We start from the raw sequence: 25,998 nt of genomic DNA on the forward strand, positions 1-25,998 counted from the left end.
GATAGGTTGAAAAAAGCCTGCCCTTTTGTAAGTTCTCATCAGCCCTTCCCACACTTTCCCCTTTCATGGGCGTGTGGATTTGATTACAGTGAGTCTAAAGAAGTACCTGTAGGCACTGTTCTGAGCCACCTTCTAGGGCCAACTATGAGGCCAGCTGCATGGCCCCTAATGTGGGGGTATGAGGTAAAATCTATTTTGAGCTTGGATTCCCCTCTACAATGTGGTCTTGTAGAAAGGATTCTAGAGTTTTCTGTTACAGTGTGACTGTAACAGATGTTCAATTTTTATTAAAATTCTTACTTGTTCACACCCTAATTCCTTTTAATTCCAACCAAATGTTTGAGGCCCTGGATGGAAACATCAGCCTGTATTACATGACAGTCTTAGAACACTCTCTGTGGCTATTCTTGTTCATAATGCTGAGTTTAATTTCATGGTTTTGTGCATATGAGTGTCAAATCCAAAGACAGCAAAATCTTGCACAGATATTGCATCATTGACCACGGATGTTCTGATGTCTGGCTAAGGCAGTGTCTTTGTAAACTCCATGAATTGCTTCTAGGGAAACAAAAAACACCGGAACAGAGTTACTATTCCACCATCAGGCAGCATTCCTAGGAAGAAGAGTGCATAACAGCTCCCAGTATTGGTAATGAAAGGAATGTGTTTGAAGGGCTAGAGCACAGCCACACAGATGGCTGGGTTCAAGTCCTCTTACGTGCATGCTGCAATATACACAACAATAAAAATAATTAATGGAACATCTGACCTGGTGACCTCCGGATACCTACCACGCCACCTCGTCAACGACTCCCAGTCCCTCCAAGGCAGCTCCCCTGCCACCCACTGGCTGGCTCATGGGGATACAACAAGCAAAAGGGCTTTACCCAGGCTTTGTTGATAAGGCTGAACCAGAGGGAGATTTCCCCAGTCCTTCCGACCCACGCCTGGGCAAATGAACGAGCTGCCTGTGTCACTAACATATTCCAGGTCATGCACACACACAAACATTATTGTATCTTGAAATTACTTTTAAATTACCGTCTTTCAGGTTTTAACCATTTTCCTAGAAATGTGGCTCAGCAAATCCTTACGTGGAGCAAGGATGGCACCCAGTGGCCAAAGTGTTTCATCTCAGATCTTGTTTTCTCCCAGATTTTCCATTGCTTGTCTCTTTGGAGACAATGAATTGCTGCAAGATCTTTTTCTAAAGCCAGAGTTGAAACTCCAAATCACTTCATTATCCCTCCAAGCAAAAGTGGACATACATACACCCCATACATACACTCACACACACAAATTGAGGCAGTATACAAAGATTAATTCAGAATAATGACTTAAAATCCTTATAAGTTTACCTTGAGTCTTACGTTAAAGTCATATTTCATATACGCAGATCACTGTCCATGATGACCCTAATATCATGCATCACTACAGAAAATATTATACAAATATAAACCCAGTCTCACATTTTTCATATCTTCCCCCAAGTAGTCTCTAGCTCATGAGTTCTTATGCCTTAAACATAAGATTTTATCTCCTGACAAGTGCTTTATCATTAAACTGATGTTGGCAATCTCATACACTTGTTATCTTTCTCACAAGGTACTTGGAAGACCTGCAGAGCACAGGATAATAAAGTGGGACTGCTCTTTTTCCTTTGAGCTTTCCAGCTGTCGAGAGATTTCTATACAGCTAGATAGCCAATCAGACTGTAAGGAAGACAAGCAAGATGTCAGAATAATGGATCATATACCCTCTTGCTAAGAATGATGCAATGTCTTCATAAGGTTTGCTGTTTCCAATTTCCTTAGGTTTCTAAGCAGTCTGAAACCCGAGGGAAAGAAGTCATATGGATGGCACAAGCACAATACAAAATGAAGTTTCTAATAAAATCGCATTATATATTGATTGCCCAAAGAGTACCATGAAAAGTCTCTTTTTAAACGTCTATGTTAATGAGCTCAAAATTCTGTTTCTCTCAGACATCATCACCATTCATGCTTATTGGGCCCCCAAACTGTCAAAACGCCATGAAGGTTCCAAGAATAATAATTAAAAGAAATGACTTCAGGATAAAATTCCATGATATTGCTTACATTTTCCTATTCAGCCTCTTGAAGAGAAGCATTGTCCTCAAGGTCAAAACATTGGAGAGGAAAAGTCAAAGCCAAATATGTGCATTTTTCTTGCTGGTTCTTGGTTGCCTCTGTAAAATGGAGCTATAATAACTCCGTCCTCACCAAAAGGTTGTGAGGCTCAAGTGAGATAATGGGTGTGAAAAGGCTTTCATATACTGCTAAGACATATTACTTATGACATTATTATTATTATTTTAAACATTTATAGGTAGAATTAGTGTATAGTTTTTATACTGATAAGATTAACACTCTAGTCTTACCTAAAATAGTTACTTACCTTCCTCATGAGGATTATTGTATTATATTACCCTTCAAATATAATATAGCCATGGTGGGCTTTGGGAATCACTTATAATATGTAATCGAATCAAGCTGAGCCAAATCTTCCACCAAAGACTCAAATTTTTAAACAGAGCTTAAATTTAAAGCTTTGGATATTCAGAAATTATAAGGATCCCAAGATGTTCTGTCAACTTTATGTTGCTTTGTGTTTTACTTTCTCCTTTCCTCCTAGAGATAAATTTTATAGGCTCATAAAATTATAGCATTTTATAGCTGTGGAAATGGCTCTGTTTTGCAGATGAGGAAACCCGAGGCCCGGAAATCTTAAATGAACCAAGAGGTCTGGTGGCTGCTTTGTCTATTTACACATTTGCTTTCTCTTGTCTTACTGTGTCTTACAAAGACTGCTTAAAGGGGCAGCTCTGGCTACTGAGACTGCAGAAAACCCTTAGGTCAGACATTCTCTCCCAATTTCGTGTTTCATATGGTGCCCTGGGACCCAAAGAATCATGATTCATGGCCATTTTTAAGATTTTGGATGGATCCATTTCCCACTGAGATAAAACATGCAGAACCTCCAAAGCAGTATATAATTTCAAAAATAAGTAGAAGGGAGAGAAAGCAGGGCCATACAAATAAAAAGAATTAGAAAGGCATCTTGAGATTCAAGAAAATAATAGAGGTTTTAAAAATTTAGTCAGCAGTGTGGTAGTAGCCAGATATACGAGTAAATAATCTTATTTAATATTAAAGAAATTGCTCAATCAACTAAAAATTAATGGCAAGGGGCTTTTGCCCAGAGCAGGGAAAGAGTGATATTGTCAGTCCTGAACACTCCAAAGAGCATATCCTAAACAAAGAAAATGAATTCCTTTATTTTCATATAGTTTAGGCTTCATAGGAAACCCAGGAAAATAACAACTGAGAACTTAAAACAAGGGGTTGAGACAGAATTTGCTAACATTCCCACTGTCATAGATCCCGGCTTCAAAATCCTACTCATGTGTGGTAACTGTTTCTGTCATCAAAACTGCCAACAGTTCAACAAATTTGGTCACTTGGTTGAAATTTCTCCAGTATCAAGGTGCAAGGCATGGCTTTAGGTGATATAAGGATTATAAAAACGAGTAAGACAAGGATTCTCCCCGAAAAATGCTCCTAGTTTAACCAAGCGATTAGACAAGTGCACAAAGATTTATATCACAAGGTAGAAACTGATAAGCACAACGAAAAGAATGTCAAATGAGCAGATCACTTTTGCCTGAAGGACAGTCAGAACGACTTTGTGGAGAGGGGGGCAGCTGAGCAGGGTCAGATGGATTGCTAGGACTTTAAATATGCAGAGATAGGAACAAAGATAGGGCAGGGCAGAGAATGGACAGAAAACTTCAAACTGAACTCATGTGAAGGGTGGGTAAACGGGAGCACAGGAAACAGGCTGGAAAAGTGAACTGGAGGTTAGAGTTCAGAGCACTTTTAATGTCCAATTAAAGAATTCAAAATGATGGAATCGAGAGGCTTAAAGAAGATGCCAAGCTTTGTGAGAAGGAAATTGGCGCCAAGAGCAGAGCAATGGTAATCTGGCATCTGTGTATGGGATGAATTGAGGAGCCAGTCAAGAGAAGGAGGCAGGGAGACCAGCTGGGAGAGGCTTGTACAACAACTGTCTGTCTGAGAGAGAACGAGAGAGAACCAGTGATAACTGTGAGGAGGATGGGAGGGCGAGAGATGTTCTGAAGTCAGAATGGAGGGGACAGCCTGTAGGGGTGGGGAGATGCGAGGACCCAAAGACGACTATACAATTATACCCAAAGTGTGCATCTGGAGAGGAGGGTGAGGGAAGCATAGCAGTTGGAGTTTGCAGCTTCTACATATACTGAAGGGCAGAGAAGACCAGCCATTACGATTGTGAAACCAAGCCCCTATCACTGAGGTGAGGGGCTATCAGTTCTTTATTTCCTAGTTCCATATCTATAGGTACAGAGAGCCCTAATCAGAGGAAAACCAGAAAGAAGGAAGAGTGATATAGTCCCAGATGCCCTAGTGTTCTGGAAGGTTCTGACCCTTTTGGCCTTTTCCTTCCCTATTTAGGGATCCGAGCTCTAGCTGGGCCACACTATCACCCTCAGCGCCTGTCTTCCTTGGACCTTCAGGACCTTCAGGATTCATCACTGCTCTGAAACAAAAAATGAGCTGCCTTTTATTTCATTCTCGCAGGCTCAGACTCCCTGGGCCTTCAAGTGCGACACTTGAGGAAAGCAGTAAACCCGGCTGTGTTAGTGTGCAGGAGCAAGAAGGTGAGAGAAAGCCTTCCAGGCTCATTCTTCCTCTCACAGAAAGCAGATGCTCATAGTGACCTTCTGGAGACAGTGTCCCCATTTTGTTTTCAAATGGAAGGACGTGACAAACAGTGGCTATTGAAGTTGATCTGAGAGGAGGTCAGGTTTACCGCAGGATATATTTTGGCCGGGTGGGTCCTTGAAGAGCCCTCAACTCAGAGCCGCTTAGTTTAGCAGTGGGAAAGGCCAGCTTGGACTTGCAGCCCTGGGACTCCTCACACCATCCCTGTCCCCAGTATCTTTAACACTCAAGAGTGACAAAGTACAACCATCTTTTTTTCTGATGTGGCATTTGATTAAGACACAATTATTACAGAGAACCCCATCTGAACATGTGGACATTTGAACACAAGGCGCTCCACATATTTATGGATGTGTCCTAAGTAGGGCAGGCTGCCCAGCTCGGTCTGCTGCCTTAGGAGCAGAAGATGCCCTTTAGGATGCTGATTCAGCTGTTCCTCCTGCAGTCAATTTCCTGCTGAAGGTTTAATAACTTTCTCTGATGATAAAAAATCTCAGATATTAAACTCAGCGTAAATACTATTTAAAATCTAAACAACCCCCTCAATTCAAGAGGTGGGGACAAGAGAGGAGACAGAATAGTTTAGGTGGAAATGATACCCAAATTCCATTTACACTCCTACACGATCACCTTTTAAACAATCTTAGAAATAAGCTTAGGTGAAGTGGAAAGTCACTGGTTGTTGAGATTTCCAAAGGCAGAACGTCAGGAAGGCTGTGAGGGTTGAGACTAGAGAAACAAAAGAAAGTTCTTCTTCCCTCCCTGGCACACTGAGGTCCCAGGTACCCCCTGCCCCACCTGTGGAGGTGCCTCTGGGGGAGCACCTGGCCTGCAGGAGAGGAGCTGGAAGGTGCTCCCTGCTGACTGGAGTGGGGAACACGAGCTCCCCAAACCTCTGGCACCCAGTGCCTTGCCTTACCGCCGCCCTCCTCGGGAGTCACCACATCACCTGGGTTTGGGTAAATGCATGGTGTTACCCCGTCTCCACATAGTGCACTTTTCTCTGCAAGAAGCTACTGCAAGGATTGGGCTTTACCACAGTTTTAGAAAGACATAATATTGGCAGAGCAGGGGCTGTCCTCTGTGCAGTTAGTAAAAGGCGCACCCTCTGGAGGATCAATTACTAAAAGGCATCCCATGCACTGGGCCAGCCAAGGAGGGGCAGCCCTGACTCCTGCCTGCTCGCGCAGGGACCCTTGTGCAGGGCTTGTGCCAGATGCGTCTACTGGCATAACCGCAACGGTGGGCCTGAGGGCGGAGGCTTCTTATTATAGTATTTGACTATTTCATGGATCAAACATATCTCCTCGAACTTAATTACTTAAGGAAAAAAAAACCCCTAGTACATCACATCCCATTGCTCATCCTGTCCCCTGCCATGCATCTCACAGAGGGGACCCCTAAGATGCTACTTTTGATACAGCCATTCTTATTTTGGCATTGAAAGGCCACAGGGAGTACCTATTCCTGGGTACTTTATTTTATTTATTTTAGCAGGATATTAATTTGTGGCCTAGGCATTAACATTGAAAACCTGAAATATACAAGAGGTAGTCCAAACCCAAACACTCAACATGAGTTATTAGCATTTAATTATGGAGGCAGTTAAATAGTGCTGTAAACGAGTTAATCTCTGATTGCAGCCATAACCCATGCAGTTTGGAATTGAAAGAACGGATGATAGAAGGTGGCAATATAACACGAGAACATCCATGAGTTGATTTTAAGTGGTAAACTGGCATATATAGTGATAACTGTTTGGTCTGTCCACTGTACTAGAATTTAAGGAAAGTGCATAAAATTACAGGAGCATATAATGGGTGTACTAAACTCATTTTCTTATGTTATCACAGCTGGCATCTTCAGGTTATTAAAAGCCTTTAAACCAGTCATCTTCAAAGAGATCTAATTGTCAATATGGTCTTTATACATTATTCCTGTTAGCACAGAGCAGAGGAGATATAAACAGGCACTAAAATCTGCACAAATTTTCTGGGCACACCTTTCTTATTTCAAGTTCATGGAAGAGCAGTAAAACGTTAATGAGGATAAAAACCAGTCTTTAGATCCTGGTTTCCTCATTCAATGCACAGGGCAACCAACTCATAAAGGATAAATTATTAACATTATAACCTGAATAAGACTTTTAAAAAAAGTTAGTTCACGAGTTCCAGGAAGTTCTGTCATCTTTTTGTGTATAGATGGTCCTATAAAAAGTACTCTTTCCCAAGGTATAAACGACATATCAGAACCACACAAAAAAAGCTTAGGTTCTGACATTCTTGGATGAGCAATTTGTTATTTCACCTCTTATTCTGGCTGGGCAATCCAGGGACACTTCTAGAAAGGTTTCCACACTCTAACCACCATTCTCCCACCCACCACCACACACTCCTCAAAGAGATATTTCCAGACAGGAGAAATAGAGTTAACAGAACAAAACAAAACAAAAACAGACACATCCTCCTCCTCTCCAATGGCATTCTAGAATAGGAAAAGAAATTCCAACACATGGAGGGGTGTGAAATAGGAAGACAAGATATGAGGAAAAGTAAGGTGGTATCAGCCTAGCATTAATGATTATTAACAGTGGTTAATTAATAATGATTATTAAAGATTCATACAGGTTTATTGTATATGAAATCCATCTTCCTTTAGGTCACACCACCTAGGAGTATAAGTGGTAGTGAACTAAAGATAACTAATGGTTCATATACACTTTCCAATACTATAGGAGCTCCATCTCTCTTACTTATTTCTGGGAGTTCCCAGAGTACACCTTACTTGCCCTTAAAATGTGACCACTCAGCCTGCACTGATTCCTTCAGCCTCTACTGGTCAGACGGGTGGGAAGCTGCCCTGCATCTGATCCAGAGCGATGCTTCCTTCCATCGGGCTGCTGCTTTCCGCTGTGTGCTGTTGACATTCTGGAAGTCTTGTGCTCTCAGGGGCATTTAAGTGCACCGAAACCATACTAGAGTCCACACCTTTTGTGTCCATTCATGTTCTTAGCGGAGAACATGAATCCATGGGAGACTGAAGTGAGGGACAAATCCAACGGACAAACCCCATGCTGAACTTGGAATCATGCAGAAACTGAGGCTTGTGGTCTCAACTTCCACTAGGAAGAGTTCTTGACTCAGAAGCTCTCTTGGTCTCTCACAGAAACAGACCACTTCTCACTGGTCTTCCAGACATGTCTGAATCCCAGATGTGACGCAGCTTGGGCTGCAACTGGAGTCTGACCTGTGTATGCATGTATTTGACCTCCAGATCCTTTTCAGCCCTGGATGATGAAATCATTTTCTTCCCCAACTCTGGCTTAATCTCTGAATCACTGATCACTATCCTGGTCCCGGCTGGGCATAATCCAATACATTGAAACTCAGCTATCCTTTAACTCATGAAATCTCATGAATAACTCTGATTCTAGATTTCAAATGACTGTACTTTAAAAAAAATTCTCTCTGCTAAAAAAAATATTACATGTAGCAAAGATTACAATACATTTGAATGTAAGGCATGGTTTGTCTGCATATATTAGTCAAAACAAAGCATTTATTTACTGTTATTTAGCCACAATGTTAGCAAACTGCCATTGCACATAGTCTAGTGTGAAATTTCAGTATGTAAATACTTTTCGGTGTCTCCTTGCAAGATTATTTTAAGCCCACTACATTTTAATGTTATTGCTGCAGTTATAAGACATCAGCTACCAATTATGATAATGTTTTATGGACTTTATATTTCAAGAAAAAAGCCATTAGGTTAAATTATCCACTATATCTCAATTACATTATAATAAGATACTTGCTAATATCTTTCAGGATAAAATTGGGACTAAATCATGATAATTTTAAGAGGAAATAACCCTTTGTTCTCAAATTTAAATACTTCATATTTTTAGTATGTTTGTGGGCTAACAATAGAAAAACGTGGTAAATTCCAACACAACAGTGTTTTCCTTACTCTAAGCAAAGAATTAAGCCTAAACATAAGGCAATACCTCCAGACTGCAGACAAGCTATTGGTTTTGGCCTGCTATAGCGCTGGACATGGCCCATCAAATAGCCTGGCAGTCATATTTAGCTTTGCTATCTTTCTCTCTGCCTGCACCTTCTCTCTTTTAGCCATAATGATAATAACAATAACAGTAAAAACAGCAAAATATTTATGGATAGTTATTTTCATAAATAGGATTTCCAGGTAACCGAACTTTATTAAAGTAAAGAAGCTTTAAATATTTTTGATGGAAATATTTATAACATATATATAAAATATAAAAAATAATTATATATAACATTCTTTTAACATTTTCTTAATGAATAATTGTTTTGAGTTATAGAACACTGATGCTTTTTGAATTTCTTTAGTCATTCAGTCATTTATTCAACAAGTATTTATTGAATGCTACTATGTTCCAAGAGCTGTAAAAGGCAGTAGAGATAGAGCAGTGAACAAAACATACAAAAAGCACAGCCCTGATGGCGCTCAGATTCTAGCTGATATGGAGGATGTTTATCTCGACAACAAAGGGGCCCTGAGTGCTGTAGTTTGGTTGTTCCGGCTCCTTCCTCTGTTGCCAGCGGTCGCCTCTAGCTGGCACCATGTGTCTCCTGAACTGGGTCACCATTGCAGGTCTTTTCATAAGCATTTCTCCAGGCCAAGAAGAAACCATATCCACACAGCTCACCCTATGCCCACTGCAGATGTGCTGCTCCCTGCTCTTCCGAGCAGTTCTTTCGTTCCTACTCTGAGTTTGGTGTCTTCCCTGTTTCCTTTCTGTATTAGTGTGACTCAACTCTAATGGTCTGATTCATTTATCAGGCCCAAAGGACTTGTGCCATTTTTCCTGGAAAGACAAATGCATCTATGTGCGAATGAAACTCTTAGAAGAGTAGCCATCATCAAGTGTTAATACATACAAATACTACCATACAAAACATTTTCTTAAGGCTGTGGTAGCTTGTCTGATAATTCACAAAAACTTATAAAGGCAGACACCAAAACTTTCAAATGGGAGGAAAATCAGTTTCGCCACACTCCCACGTTTGACCATGGCCAGTTAGAAGTGCAGAGAGAGGAGGAAGAATTCTGAGCTGCCTTTAAGGGAATGGTGGTGACTAAGGTGAAAAGGAGTATCTAAGTCTTATACACAGACTCATCAGACGTTGGAGCTGAAGGGCCAGTGAAGCCTGGTGGTTCAGAACTCCAGTTCCAGGGCCAGATTGCCTGGCTATACCCTTTACAATGGTTTGATCTTGACCCATCTACTCAACATCTCTGTGTCTCAGTTTACTCGTCTGTAAATAGTATGTATTTCACAGGATTATGAGACTGAAATGAACTAAAATAGGTAAAATGCTTTGTACTGTGCCTGGTCCATAATAAGCACTTGGTAAATGTTAGCTATTATTATCCTAATCTCTTCACTTACTTTTACAGATGAAGGTATAGGCCCTAAGATTTTAAGTGAACAGAAAGTTAGAGGTAAAACCAATGCCCAAACCAGGCCCTGATTCTCACCATATTACACAATTTTTTTTTTTCTGATATCCTGCTTACTTAACAAATAGGAAGAAATAAATACTGAATCATTTAAACGATCATGAAGGGGCCACTCAGTTATATAAACTCTAAAACAGAAATATCCAAACACACTTTTGTCCAACTCTATTCCCCCAACACCCAGGGGGCAGGACTAATTCTACAGAGGCAAGTGACTAAGGGTCAGAAAGCCACAGGGAGTGTAACTGTACGCACCAATAGAGCATCATTTGCTTCCTTACCTTAAACTTGTCAACTTCAGCTTTTGAACATGTCGCATGGTATGATAGTACCTGATTTGGAAGAAAAGGAAAAAAACTTTCATAACTAGACATGACTCTACTTTCTGAAATTCTCCTGGCTTAAAAATAAACTTTGTTTATGTATATCACCCTGACATAATAGTGGATTTTAATGCACGACGAGAAATTTCCAATAACAGTCTGTGACACAGACTGTCATCTGTGCAATTACAGTGGAATCTATTATAATGCCGAATGGAATGGCAGCCCACATTAAAGGCAAAGTATTTTATACCAGGATGTTTTTATAGGCAGTTATTTTATCAAAGGGACATGATGTGGCTCAAGGCCACAGTTCCCAAAGGATGTGAATACTTATCCTGTGAAATGCTCTGGAACAGAAATAAATAAAAAGGTGAAGTGTGTGTGCATGTGTGTACCATGGCAGACACTGTAGACTGCTCACTCAGCTTCCATCTCTGGTCTACTCTCACTTGCCTGCTTTTATTGTATAAGAAAGATTATATTGTCATGCCCAACCATCTGCAATGCTTTTTGTAACAGGATTATATTTCCCTGCCCTACTGACATTAGCCTTAGTATATGACTTGCTTTAGCCAGTGGAATGTGGGGGAAAGTGACAGATGCCATTTTTGAGCAGTCTTTGAGAGCCATCACGTAGTTCTGCTATGTCCCCTCCACCATGGGAAGTGCATGGCCCTGAGGGGGGCTGCTCTCTCAGCCTGGGCCCCCAAATGAAGAAGATGCATTGAGCAGAGCCACAGTTAACCCGTAGCCGATGACATGTCAGGTGAGCAAAAATCAACATTTGTGGTTTATTACTACATCATAACTTACTGATACAAAGACTTAAAAGTCAAAAACCCAATTGGCAGGCTCTCTAGGGGTGGTCACGTGGGGTGGCCATGCGACACTCCTCTGGTCAATGAAATATAAGTGGGAGTGTTGGGGTTGCCCCTTTCCTTTCCTTTTTCTTCCTCCCTGGACAACAGCTGTTAGGTCTGGAAGTGCAGCGAAGTCTAGCGTCTACGAGCTGACAACCATGAGTATGAATGACAGCTTTTTATGGATAGTAGAGCAGAAAGGGAAAAAGAAATGAAGTTGGCCCTGGACTGCCCTGCCCTGGATTTCTTGTTATGTGGGACAAGTAAACACCCATTTGCTTAAGTCAGTATTGGTATGTTATACGGAATACATATGCACACACACATCCATATGTGCACACACACACATAAAGTAACATGTTATATATTTTATGCTACCAATCTCATTCTTTATACAAATCCCACCAAAATAAGTCTGGGAAATGCTAAATCCCTCTTCAGCTACCAACCATAGAGAATCGCAGTGCACATTTGGCTCTAAAAAGTAAAGCAACACATTTTATCTTATTAAACTCAGCATTTCTCAAATCTAGCCACAGAACTCCCTTTTAGGAGATATATTAATCTAGTAACATTCCAACCTAATAAGCTATTGACCAAGAACTTTGAGAAATGCTGACCCAAGGTACGTACAAACCATCTGTATGATAGAAGCAGGGCCACAAGGGAAGCTGTGTCTCAGAGTGGTTAGAACTGCCTCGCCAGCTAGACTGCTGGGGCACCACGGCTTCATGGCTGTGGGAGTTTGGGCAAGTGTCTTAATTCTTTGGGCCTCATTGGTAAAATGGTATAATATTAATAATATAAAGGCGTCTCCTGCTTAATATGAGTAATCTATCCTTGAAAACCAGAGATTCCACCTGAAAACAATTACAGGGATCCTGTTTTCCATTATTTTTAATTGGAAAAAATTCGAACACATTATGAGACTGGCAACCACTTCCTGAAACTTCATGAAAACATAGTAAAATTCATATGTATGTATGAAATGAAAAAGGATGTTAGGTTATAAATTGCTTTAAGTGTTCCCCTCTGATCATAACCACCATAGTCCTTAACTAAAAGTTGCTTTATATGCAGTGGTATCTTCTCTTCCTGAGACACTTTAATCACTCACTTATTTTCCCAGTTTTCTCAACACATTTTCGTCTTTGCGAGGGCACTCACTGTCAAATAATAAGCAAAAACAAGAGCTAAATATCAGCGGCATAGTGGTGACACGTTCAGGACAAGTTGCCTTTCTCAGCACCAGCAACATCTGAGATGTACAGCCCCGTTACTGAATTCCCTGTGGTTCTCAAAGTGTCTACAAGTGATTTGGTCATTTTTTAGACCAATTCTATCTGGAATGTAAATCAAAACATTTCCCACACTGCATTTTGTTTAAAAAAATTCTAGTTTTGGTGATATAAATGTAATTTTTTCGCAATATAAACAAAAGCATAAAAATGTTGTTTTGAGAGATAAATATATTCTATGAGGCTTGTTTATTAAAAACCAGCAGATTTTCTACTGGGAAAATTCTGGGGTGTGGGCCTGTACTTCACACAGTGCTTAGGAAGATTAATTAATACATGTCGAATACTTGGCATACAAATAATCAACTTATATTTATTGTATTAATATTCAATTACAATTCTACCATATTAATAATTGGCAGAGTATTATGCCATCATATTATTATCTTCATTGTCTCATAATTATTAAGAGGTATTTTCAACGCAGAAATAACTGACTTAATTTTGTTCTTTTGGTTTGGTTTTACTATGGCAAACTTTAATTTGGCTGTCATCTTACTAAAATCTCTTATCATTTACAAGTCTTTTTTGCAGATTCAATCTTCAAAATTTATCTTTATTTACTTTTTAAAAAAATTCCACAAAAACTCAAGCTGAAATTCAAAATTTCTGCCACCAGGTGGTGCTTAGCCAGGTTTTTAGTATTTAAGGCCTACTCCCCACTCCCCTTGTTTAAATCAACTTTTCCCATTTCCTTTATTATTAAAGAAAAAAACTATTAACTCCGCCAAGTTGAAACTCTTCGAATCAGTGAAACAGATAATTATTACAGATTAAGACTTTCTGTCCACTGAAAATACTCCTTTGTTTAGTTTGTTCTTATTGACTTGTGGGTCTTTCTATATTTAGAAGCAAGTCCTCTGTCACACGTATATTTGAGAATATTATCTCCCAGTCTGCGGCTTGTCTATTAAGTTTCCTTTTTGTGTTTTTGTTTTTTAATCGTAAAAGGATTTCCACCATCTAGTTGGTTAACACACCCATCACCTCACATATTTATCTTTTTTTTCTTTTGGTGCCATTTAAGTTCTATTCTCTTAGCAAATTACAATTATACAATACAGGGCTATCAACTATAGTCACCATGTTTTACATTAGATCCTCAGACCTTATTCATCTTATAGCTGAAAGTTTGTACTATTTTATCAACACCCAATTTTCTTTTAATGTGTCTTTTAATGAGCAAAAGTTTTCAATTTTGGTCAAGTGTAATTTGTCAATTTTTTTATTGTTAGTTTCATGCGTCCTTTCTAAGAAATTTTTCTACCCTAAAGTTGTAAATATATATCTTGCACTGTCTTCTAAAAACTTCATAGTTTTATCTTTTATGTTTAGGTCTATGATATGCCTGAAATTAAATTTGTGTATGATGTGAGATTAAGACTTTAGTGAAATAAATGCCTTGGTTACTTTGTCATGATTCTTAAATTTTCCAGGGCCATAACTTGGAGCCAAAACCCTTTTGGAGTTCATTCTGACATTTTAAGCCTCTCTACTATTAATCTCTACTGTTAATCTATTAAGTCCACAGGACTTTACTTATTGTATCTAATTTGACCAAGTTAACAGTAAGGAAGCTTTTGGTTTTACCTTTTGAATCTTTGAATCTTTTTGTTCTGAGAGTTTCCTTTTGTCAGATTCTGAGAATCATCAAACGGAGCAGAGGAGCAGTGTCATGCAAGAATCTTTCAACCACTTGCTCCTGAAAGAGGCTAGTCCCTTGTGGATGAGCAGGGAGGCATCACCAGCTAATAAGAGTACTTCGTTCCTGCAGGGGAAGGCCCTTTGGTAAACCGCAGTCTGGGAGGATGTAGCATTGTCCCCTCTAATGCAGGGGGATCCTTGAGTCCTGCTACAGAACACTCTGATTTTCTCCTTCCAAGTAGTTTCTGCTGTTTGGTCCTAAAGGATTTCCTGGGATGTGTTCAGGAAGGTGGTGGTGTTTCATTGCCCCAGTTTACTCTCAGGGTTTGCTTTACATGCAGAGCACGGCAGTGAGAACCCAGCAATATCGGTACCCCTTTCATGTATACTATTGACGTAGCCATCAGGCAATTCTGATTAGATATAAATACACAACAGTGATCTTGTTTACCTCCTAGCTTCTTATTGTTGGAAAGCCTCTGATCAAATGTGATCACCTCACTATTTTTAACAGGCATCTACAAGTGCTGTTGAGGACATGCAGGACTTTTCCTCATCACCTGTAGTGACTGATCATGTCCCATTCACTCCCCAACCTGCATCAGTACTCCATTGAAACAGCTTGTGTCAAGGTTTCCAATTTCTTGCTACCAACTCCATGGACAAATCTGCAAGTGCCTTTTGCAGCAGTATTGAACCCAGCTTATCACTCTTGCCTGTTTCGAAAAGTCTCCTCTCCAGGCTTTTGTAACACCACACTAGATTAGTTTTCATCCTATTTTTGTCTGCTCTTTCTCTGTTTTCTTTATTGGCCCCTCCCCCTCTACCTTAACTCTAAATGTAGAAGTTTGCAGGCTCAGTCTCTCCTTCAGTGACATCACACACTCTCATCGCTTTATACATCATCTCTGTGTTGACAACTTCCAAACTTAGCCCAAATCTCTCCTTGACCTTCAACTCACATATCCAATTGCCTACATCACTAACTTCCTACTTGCTCAACTCACTGGCATCTCAAACTTAACATGTCTGAGCACACATGTTTATTCTCCCATAAGTAGTAGGCAGAATGATGCTCCCTCTCCCTTCAAGATGTCCACATTTCAGTCCCTGGAATCTGGAATCTGTGAATATGTTTACGTTACAAGGCAAAAGGGAACTAAGGTTGCCAATGGAATTGAGGTTGCTAATCAGCTAACCCTGAGATAATAAGATTATCTTGGATTATCTAGGTGGGTTTAATGTAATCACAGAGGTCGTAATAAGTCAAAGTGGAAAGAGGGAGAGTCAGAGTGATAGTGATGATATGTGAGAAAGACATGAGCTACCACTGATAACTCTCAAGATGGAAAAAGGCCACCAGCCAAGGAATGCAGGCAACCTCTAGAAACTGGAAAAGGTAAGAAAATGGATTGTCCCTAGAGCCTCCCCTGGAAAGAATGCAGCCCCATCCACACTTTGATTTTAGCCCAAGGAAATCCATTTCCAACTTCTAACCTCCAGAACTTTAAGATAATACATATGTGTTGTTTCAATCCACTAAGTTTGTAGTAATTTGTTACAGAAGCTACAGGAAACTAATGTCACAAATCTGTTTCTCTCCCAGTCTTCTCCAGCTCTACAAATGACACGCTATCCAATCAGTTGTTTAAACCAGAAACCTAAGGGTTATTCTTGATTTTTCCCTCCCTCTTTCCCTTATATTGAATCCATCAGAAAAACATGTTATTTCCACTCTTATGTTTTGATTCTTGCCACTTCCATCACGACTACCCAGGTCCAGTCCACCATCTTCTCCCACTTGGGCTCCAGCAATACTGCTCCCTTTCTAACCTGGTCCCCTCCAATCTTTTTGGCACACCTCAGCCACAGTGATATTTAAGAAGTAGAAATCAGATCTTGCCATGCCCCAGCTGAAAACTCATCAGAGGCTTCCCATGACACTTAGAATAACATCCAAACCCCAACAGTGACCCGACAAGTCCTGCACGATCTGGCCTTCTGCACCCTCTCAAACTGCCCTCCATGCTGTGCACTCTCTCGTACACACTCAAGCCACACTCACCTCCTTTTGGTCCTTCTATACAGCAAACTCTTTTCTACCTCAGGGCCTTCCCCTCCCCTCATCACCTGGTTGGTATTTTCATCCATCTGAAATTAGGTTAAATGTCACCTCTTCAGTGAGGGCTTCCCTGACCACCTTGGGAAACCACCTCACTCATCGTTATTTTCTGAGTTAACAGGTTGTTTCCTTCACACTACTTATCGCGGTTGGAGCTAATTGTTAGCTTGTTCGCCACCTGCCTCCCCCACTAGACTGTAAGCACCATGAGAGCAAGGATCAGGTCTGGTTTTGGTCACCAAAGTATATCCTGTCCCTAGGAGTGTGCCAAATACTTAGTAGGCACTCAGTAAATATTTGATGCATCAAGGAATAAAAAATAAAATGATCTAAAAGAAAAGAATCTCTCCATTTCCCATTTGCCTCACTGCTTGTATTATTAGTGGCTTTAATTGTACCTTTTCCTCAATGAAATCATAATATGTCTTAGAGCATAAACTGAGCAGTGTAGGTAAGGTTGCCAGATTTAGCAAATGAAAATACAGGACACCCAATTAAATCTGAATTTCAAGTCAACAATTAATATTCGCAATATTTTGGACATACTTATACTAAAAATATTATTCGTTGTTGATCTGAAATTCAAATTTAACTGGGTGTCTTGTGTTTTTACCTCACAACCCTACTTCTGCTCTCTCCAAATAAAGAAGGCTGGAAACAAATATGGAAAACTCTAAGCTACATCCCAAAATATTCATATTCCCTCCCTCAATGCCACCCTACAACATCTCCCAGTGACTTTTTCTCCACAGTATTTTATCTGGCAAGCCTACCAAATGCCTCGAGTCTGAAATATTTTCAGCAATGCCAAGTAACCTCATTAATCTAAGATCTGTGACAAATCTATGGATGCCATTGAAGGTACTACGATACAAGTAATTCCTGATTACTTTCAGGATAGCCAATATTCAAAAGAGAATCATTATATATATATATATATATATATATATATACACACACACACACACACACACAACAGTAATGATATATCACCATGTGATATTATCACCATATGGCACAGCTAATGACTAAAAATCAGGCAAATTTGTATAGTTCAGAATAAAACAATAAATTCAAGAATTACATTTTTTAACTACTACTGTCAAACCCTCTTGGATAAGTTAAAACTTCCTCCATGATTCCAGGCTATATTAATTTTACAAGAATTTCCTAAGCTGTATATTTCATATGAAGGATCTAGGTATACCATCCATTTTTGAGTAATAATATCTTTGATCAAGTAAAAAAAGCTTTAATTGAATGCATCGTAATAGTTTTGGAGAAAGAAGTATCTGCAAATCTTAATTATATAAATACTTTCCCTGTGAGGAACATTGTTAGGTTATGAGAGTTTAGCCATAACATATACACTCCTAAATTTTTTTGACAACTAAATAAAACTTGTATAAAGCTTACATACAAAAGTAAACAGTTGATCCACAGAACACTTGACAAACATTAAACTTTCACAAGAAAATTTCTATCCAAAGATTTATCTTTTGTGTCTGTACGAATTTAGAAAATATTTTAAAGTAAAAACTAGTGACTCAGTTTTGTTGGTGAGCTCTAACTTGAGAAATCTTTATAGTTCCCAAAATAAATCACTATTTGCAAAATCTTAGAAACTTCAGTTAACTTTTGGATTGAACTTGCTCCTAGCGAAACAAAACCAAAAAAAAAAGTGAGAAAAAGTAAGATAAAACAATTATCAGACCCATGAAGGGCAGAGTAAAGAAGTCACGTTTTTGTGTCGAATTCCCACAGCGAAAAAGATAAGTAACTATCTTTCAAAAGAAAAGCAATGAGCAGAGCTACAAACTAGGACTGCTCTATCAAGCCTTGCCCTCTGCCGCACGCGCTCCGGGACCAGAGCCCAGTGCTTGCCTTGCAATCCCAGGAACTGCCCCGGGTGGTGGAGGGCAAACCTCTCCATCTACAGTTTTGAATGTTAATTTATTGTGGATCTGGGCAGCCATTTGCTCCTGAAATGAGAAATGGACCATTACATCTCCTGGCCGAGAGGAGCAGGAACATAAAGAACCACTTACCAGGGAGGAGGAACACGGACCTTGCTGAGCACCTAGACTGGCTGTCTGGGGCAGAAAATGGCTGCATGAATATCTACTGACACGTTCGTGGCTCTGGTGGCAAAGCGGCACTTGGTGGCACTTGGAAACTAAACTGATATCAGAGTTAAGCTGATCTGAAGTAAAATCCCAAATAATTTATATTGATGAGCTCCAAAGAAATAAAGAAGCTGTGCTATCAGCAGTAGGCCTCCAGCCAAGAATGGTGACAAACCACAAGGAATGAAAAGCTAATTTACTTGGAATGACCTGACAGAAGCGCCATCTAACCGAGTGAATAACCATACTCCAGGATTTCCTAACAAGGTGATGACAGGCTTCAAAGACACTGCAACTGAACAAATGTGTAGAAACTAGGAAAGCATCAGTTTCTACTGTCAAAATTTAAGAAACTGCCTGCCGTGTAATGGAATGAAATGTTCAAAAAGGTACTTCAGATAACTGCCTCTGCTGTGTGATCTGTTATCATATCCTTCAAAATATATCTGTCATAAAAAATATTTTTAAAAATCTAAAAAAGACTCAAAGTTCTTGAATTTAAAGCAGAATAAAAGATATCTGCTGAATCTTGGGTAATAAAATAATCAATTATCTGAGTGACTTTAAGATCAGCTGCTTTTCAACTACTACATTCACGAAAGAAGGGCCACACTTGTAGTTCATATCAATGTATATTGACGGGGTGTTACTAGGTGTAAGCCATTGTGATAAACATTTCGGCCTTCTTTTTCCCATCCTGGTGAATAATTTTTATTTGAGGCCTCAGTTTTATTTAATTGCTAGCAGTTGTATGAAGCACCATTCTGAAAATGATTGTTGATGCTTAAGGAGGAGCTCAGCAGGAGGATGTGCTAGGATTGATTAATGACATCTTCCTCTGGCATTGGGAGGGAAAAGTGGTGGCATGTGTGCTACGTATTTGCAATCACTGGAAACATCAGAATATAAGACATGACCCTCTGGAGCAAACACATTCAGTCCTGGACCCTATTGATGAAAGAGATACAAAGATACATTTTGAGAAAATCAAAGGTGTCTAAATTTAAACAATTAGGGATATATCTAAAACATAGATGGAATTTTGATTTTTAATTTCATTTTGTATTAGGTGAAATTTGTACTGGTAATGAAACTATTAGCTCTGCAGCCAGCCTCTGGCCCTCTATGATATAAGAAACAGCGACCTTCTCAGGTAGGAGGCTAAAAGTCCTCCACTTGACTAGTAGGACAAATTAGTAGAGGGTATAAGAAACTCCAGTTATAAAAAAGTACCAAGTTCTTTTCGGGTCCGTCTTATTGGGCACTTAAAAAAGAATTTTTTTGGTTTTGAAAAAACAAGTTTGCTGTTTATATAGAAAGAAGAAGAAAATAAAAGTATCTACCAAATTGTGTTCATGGGGATGTGAGTAAAAGGAATTTTCCAAAGAGCTTGGTGTACTGAAATCTACCTTGATGACAATATCACCATAGAAGAAGCATAGACTTTGAGGTCAATGTGGCCTGCCCATCTTGGCTGGATTCTCTTTTAAGTAATCTTCTTGACAGAATAGACATGCGATTTTTGCATTTGTTCTTTCAAAGGTATGGAGTCAACCTCCCCAGTGGTCTGAGAGAGCCCTCAACTTAGGATGAGGGATGCATTCATCAAGTATTCACCCAAAACAAAGATTTAACCTAATCATTCTATGTCATTGCCAGATTAAAATATTAACATTGGTAATCATGCTCCAAATTTCAATCTAATTTTGAAAAGCAAGCCCTTAAAATACTCAAAATTATAAATACTACCTATTGGCTAGGATATAATGACAACACTGTCATTCATTTGGTAGCCACCCAGACTATCTTTCAACCTTTGCCCATAGGTTGCTAAACATTGGTACCTGTGCACTTGCCAGAGGATAACGCACCTTATATTATATAAATCCTGAAAGTTAACAGGTACTCTGCAACTACATCCAAATTATTATCTGTGGCAGATTAAGAAAGTCACACAGGGGCCGGCCTCGTGGCCGAATGGTTAAGTTTGCGTGCTCTGCTTCGGTGGCCCAGGGTTTCACCGGTTTGGATCCTGGGCATGGACATGGCACCCCTCATTAGACCATGCTGAGGTGGCATCCCACATGCTACAGCTAGAAGGACCCACAACTAAAATATACAACTATGTACTGGTGGGATTTGGGGAGAAAAAGAAGGAAAAAAAAAAAAGAAAGTCACATTCTTTGACACTCTTCTCACGAGAGGTGGAGTCTATGTCCTTTCCTCTTGACTCTAGGTGGGGTTTGCGACTGCTTCACTAATAACATAATAAGTAATAGTAATTCTGTGCCAGTTGCACTGGGCCCAGACCTTAAGTGACTGGAAGCTTCTATTTCCTGGCCCTTGAAACTTTCTCTCTTGCAGCCCTGAACTGCCGTGTATAAGGTCTGTTTATTCTCTGAGGAGCTCCAGTCAAATGGAGAAGCCTGAAGGATGAAACACCAAGTGCAAGAGGAGAGAGGCCAATGAGTACCATGGAGCCACACATGTGAGCGGGTGAAGAAGCAGTCTTGAAATGCAGCCTCCAGCCCCAACCACCCCAGCTGCTACCATGTGGATCAGAGATGAACCATCTATCTGAGCCCTTTTGGAATTCCTGACCCATAAGATTATGAGCACAATTGTTGTGTGTTTTAAGTCACTAAATTTTGGGATAGTTGGTTAAGAAGCAATAAATAAACAAAATATCAACCTTCAACTGGGATTTGCCATCCTGTGGTATCCACAGATTAATGTAACCCAACAAAGAACTTAAAATGTAAAAAGAGGTAATACAAGTCTGTTAGAATTCAATGATTGTGGCAAGGGGTGGTGCGTGTGATCTTAATGAAGACACTTGTATCATGACCTCATGCTCTCTATATCTAAAGGGGTCAGTAGTAGTACTTTTGCTTACGTGGATTAATTGCTGTATGGATTATCTACAGCAATTCTTAAGGCAGGCCTTTTCTTTTCATTACCAAGTTTTGTTTTCTTAACTTGTCACCACTTAGTACACCAACATTGGGAAGCAGTATAGCTTGGCAGTTGAGCACAGGGGCTTTGGACTCAGACTGCCCGAGCTCATAAGCCTGGCTCCACTAGTCCTGTAACTATGGCCTAACTACTTAACCTATTTGAGGCTCAGTTTCCTCATCAGTAAAGGCAGGAAATGTCTGCATTTTCCACTCCTATTTCACTGGCCAGAGCAAGTCCTGTAGTTGCATTTAACTTCAAGGGAGTGCAAAAGTGTAACCCTACCACAGGCTCAGAAGGGAGAGAATCAAAAATATTTGGTGATAAGCTCTAATGGTTACCATAATTGATTAGGCAATCAAATAGCAAGGTGTGTTACCATTGTGTTTGAAATCAGAGCAAATGAGTCCAACATATGAACTCTAGTATATGAATTTTATGGTGTTTATTCAACTTTTGCCTATTTCCCAATTCTCTTCTATGTTTCAAAGAGTTGTGTTTGGTAGGCAGGATCTCCAAATAAGTGGGATTATACTATATGCTTATTAAATATTATTTATATTTAACATATATAGTATATGTAACATATGCTCATTAAATATTGTTGATTTAACTAAACACATTCTGATGCCAATAGAAGAAAATTATTATAAGTGAAGGATTATGATTGGCTTATTTCTGTCACATAACTTTCAAAAACTGCTTAGTTACTAGTTTCAATTGTTTCACTGTCCTTAGGGTGAAAGCAGCAGCCCGTTTCTTTTGAAAAAGTTGCATGTGGTAATAATTCTGCTAATTTTTAAAAGTTTTTAGTAGGCTCTCATAAAAGATCTCAGCCATTAACACTTACATTAACAAGGCTTTTTTGATTAATTCTTCATGTGATTCAACATGACTACATATACATATTAGACTATAATTTATAACTGTTTCAAAATAAGTGTTCCTTTCCCACAATTGCATTGCTCTCCACATTATGTTTTAAAGGGAGGCTGTTTTTCTTAATCATGTAGCTTATTAAATGCATTAATGTTTCACAAATGCTTTTCTAATGAACTTGCTTACTTGTTTTTCTTGTTAATAGGAACAGAGGAGAACATAGTATTCTTTTGGACTAATTGAGCAACTTGGATTGGTTATTGCTATTTCTAAAACAACTATAATATGTGCCAATGGTTTTTCAAATCTATAATTTATATATCTGGAACTATTAGTGTTTCACTTACTGCCATACTTCTAAGTAGCCCATTATTTCTATATCTCTCCCCTCATAGGTTTTGCATAATCAACAAGGCTACCATGGTTGATGATTTGAGAGAGATACATTGCTTTTTTGTATTGGTTATGCAGGAACACTATGGAGAACTACACGTGTGAAGTAGTGTGGTTTTGCTGGGAGCTCCCTCTGGGATGAAAGGAGTAAGGAGGGACCAGGCCTAGTTTGGGCCACTGTCAAACTGGGGCCACAGGGGCGAAGGGTTGCCATGGAGGAAAAGGAAGTCCAAAAATAGGACTAAAAATAAGACATAGAGATCAGATTGGAGGAAGTAAGTCAGGGAACAGCATCAAGGCAGCTGGGGTGTCTAGATCATGATCCACTCATTCGAAACGGGGAGACCTGAACTTGAATCCTGGCTCTGCTTCTGGCTGTGCAATGCAAGCCACAAAACCAGTCTTGGCAAGTGTCTAAGCCTTTCTGAGCCCCAGTTTGCCCATTTGCCAAGTGGCAATAATATTGTCTACTCCATTCTGTTTGGGTGAAGGTTAAGTGAGATAAAACTTAATGTGGTGTCTGACACGTGGTAAACATTTAGTACACACAGCATTTTAAAAAGTACCAAAGAATAACATAACAAAAATAAGGAAGAATAAGAATGCAAATTAATGAAAGAAAAAAATTTAAACAAATAAGCCAGAACAAGTTACCATGGGGACTATGCTAAGTTACTCCAAACGTCCTGCTGTGTTTGAGAACTCTTGTCCAGGATCCCAGAGCACATTCCTTAGAGCATGGCAGTGGTGGTAAATCATTTGAGGGTGCATTTGACTTTGGAAAACCACCAAATGCCGTTTAACAGGAAATAAAATGAAAACGTGGTCAATTTTTTGTTAAAAAACAAAGTGTGACTATGAAGTACTGAGATTAATTTTCTCTCTACGGCTGCCAGAATGATCCCTCTAAAATGTCAAATTGATCATGTTCTTCTCCTGCTGAAAACCCTTCAATGATTCTTCACCACCTTTAGAATCAAGTTCCAATACCTTCCAGCAGCACAAGTGTCCTTGTCAGCTGGCCCCTGCTACCTCTCCAGCCTCATGCCCTGCTTCTTCCTCATGTGCCTTTCACTCTAGCTCTACTGAGAGGCCCTGAACAGCACGCCCCCTCATCCCTCCCTGCTTCTGTCCATGACCTCCTTCTTCCTAGAATGTTCCTGCCAGTTGTCTTTCAAAATTGTAGAGCTCACTGACACCTGTCACTCAGAAGTTACCTTCCCTATAAAGCAGTAATGACTGAACTCTCCGACTTAGATGCCCCTCCTCCATGCTTCTCAACCTTGTACCTGCCTCTCTTCTGGAACTCATCACCCTGGATGGCAACCACACTTTCAATTGTCTCTATCCTCTGCTAGATTGAAATTACTTAAAGTATTGTACTATGGCTTAAGAAATGTACATATTGTTTACTCCACATTGTTTTGGCAAGGGTTAAGTAAGTTCTTGGCTTATAGTAGGTGGGCCATTCATTATGATTATTTATTTCTTACAAACTGCACAGTTTCTGTTAAAGTGTTTCAGGAATATTTAAATGATGATAGGATTATTAGAAGAAGTATATAGGCTCCCAAATTGACTATTTTTGCCACTTGTTCATATCCATAAGTTTGTGGTGGTTGTTAAGAAATTACCTTGCCAGATTCTGGTATAAAATGACATTTGATAAATAAAGTAGTAGGGGATTATGATCAAAGTGTAAAATAGATATCTATGAGTGTACACTGAGATAAATAAAGAATTGAACAAATAAATAAACAGGTAGAACAGACAAATATCCTGAATAGAAGAATTCTAGATAATTTATGTAGCTACTTCTGCCTCAAGGAGGTCGAGCATAATGCCCCACTCCTTAGGTGTGGCTGTGCATAGTGACTTCCTTCCAAAGAGTACAGTACGGAAAACTGAGGGGAGAGTATCTTTACAGTGGGGAGACCTGACAACACCACCCCAGCCAGGTGCTGAAGGTAACACCAACAGTGATAAGTCATGCTGAAAGTGTGTACCCTTGATATGATGTGATGAAAATGACACTTTACCCTTTGTGGTCTTCCTCCCAAAACCCATAATCTCAGTCTAATCATGAGAAAAACATCAGAGAAATCCCAACAGAGGGACAGTCTACAAAATACTTGACCAGTATTCCCCAAAATTATCAAGATCATCTAAAAGAAAAAAAGCCTAAAAAATCTCAGCAAAGAGGAGCCTAAGGAGACATGATGACTAAATGTAATAGTGCATTCTAGATGGAATCCTGGAACAAAAAAAAGCATATTAGATAAAGACTAAGGGAATCTGAAGAAAATATGGACTTTAGTTAATAACAATGTAGCAGTATTAATTAATTATAAAAAATGCATCACACTAATGTAAGATGTTGATAATTGGGGAAACTGGGTGCAATGTACATGGGAACTCTCTGTACTATCTTGCCAATTTTTCTGTAAATGTAAAACTGCTCTAAAAAATAAACTTTATTTAAAAAAAGTAATCTGGCTGATTCTCAATGTTGGTTCTCCCACTTTCCACAAAATACCTAAATGAAACCCAGAAATTGTCACTAAAACTCAGAAAGCACTACCAGATTCTGGGAAGAATTCTCACCAACTCTAAGGTAGATGCAGCTGGACTGAGAAAAATAACTGGCAGCTGAATCATATCTCACCTCCTGAAATAAAGCTGTCCCTCCGGCCTGAAAGAAGACAGAGGGCACTGTTTCTGATGCAGTCCCTCTGGTCTGAGAGAAGATGGACAGGAGAGCACTGTTCCTTTCTCTACTGTCCGGGCTCTCACTCAGAGACCCAGGATTCGTACTAACCAGAAAATTAGCCAGTTGACCTTCTTCTGAATGGCAGCTGTTTTTGAAATATTAGCTGGCATTTCGGCAGACAGAGTCACTGTAAATAAAGCACTGTGTGATGGGAGGGATGTTATAAGATAAATAACAGTTATTATTGACACTTTATGAAGACTGCGAAGACTTGACTTGCATTATTTCATTTCATCCTCATAACAATCCCACAAGATTGGGAAGTGAGAAAACTGAAGCACAGAGAAGTTAAGTGACTTGCTGAGAAATATGCAGATAGAAAGTGGCAGAGCT

General features: G+C 39.5%; 1 protein-coding gene across 1 annotated transcript in view; it reads right to left on the reverse strand.

The window, feature by feature from the left end:
• PDE11A (phosphodiesterase 11A) overlaps positions 1-25,998 on the reverse strand; it is a 385,868-nt gene that overhangs the window by 123,084 nt on the left and 236,786 nt on the right. The window contains exon 10 of the mRNA XM_046659861.1: positions 10,574-10,624. Within this exon, the coding sequence (XP_046515817.1) occupies positions 10,574-10,624 (51 nt within the window). The remainder of the gene's footprint in view (positions 1-10,573; positions 10,625-25,998) is intronic.

Source organism: Equus quagga, chromosome 4, assembly GCF_021613505.1.
Source record: "Equus quagga isolate Etosha38 chromosome 4, UCLA_HA_Equagga_1.0, whole genome shotgun sequence".
NCBI classification, from domain to species: Eukaryota; Metazoa; Chordata; class Mammalia; order Perissodactyla; family Equidae; genus Equus; species Equus quagga.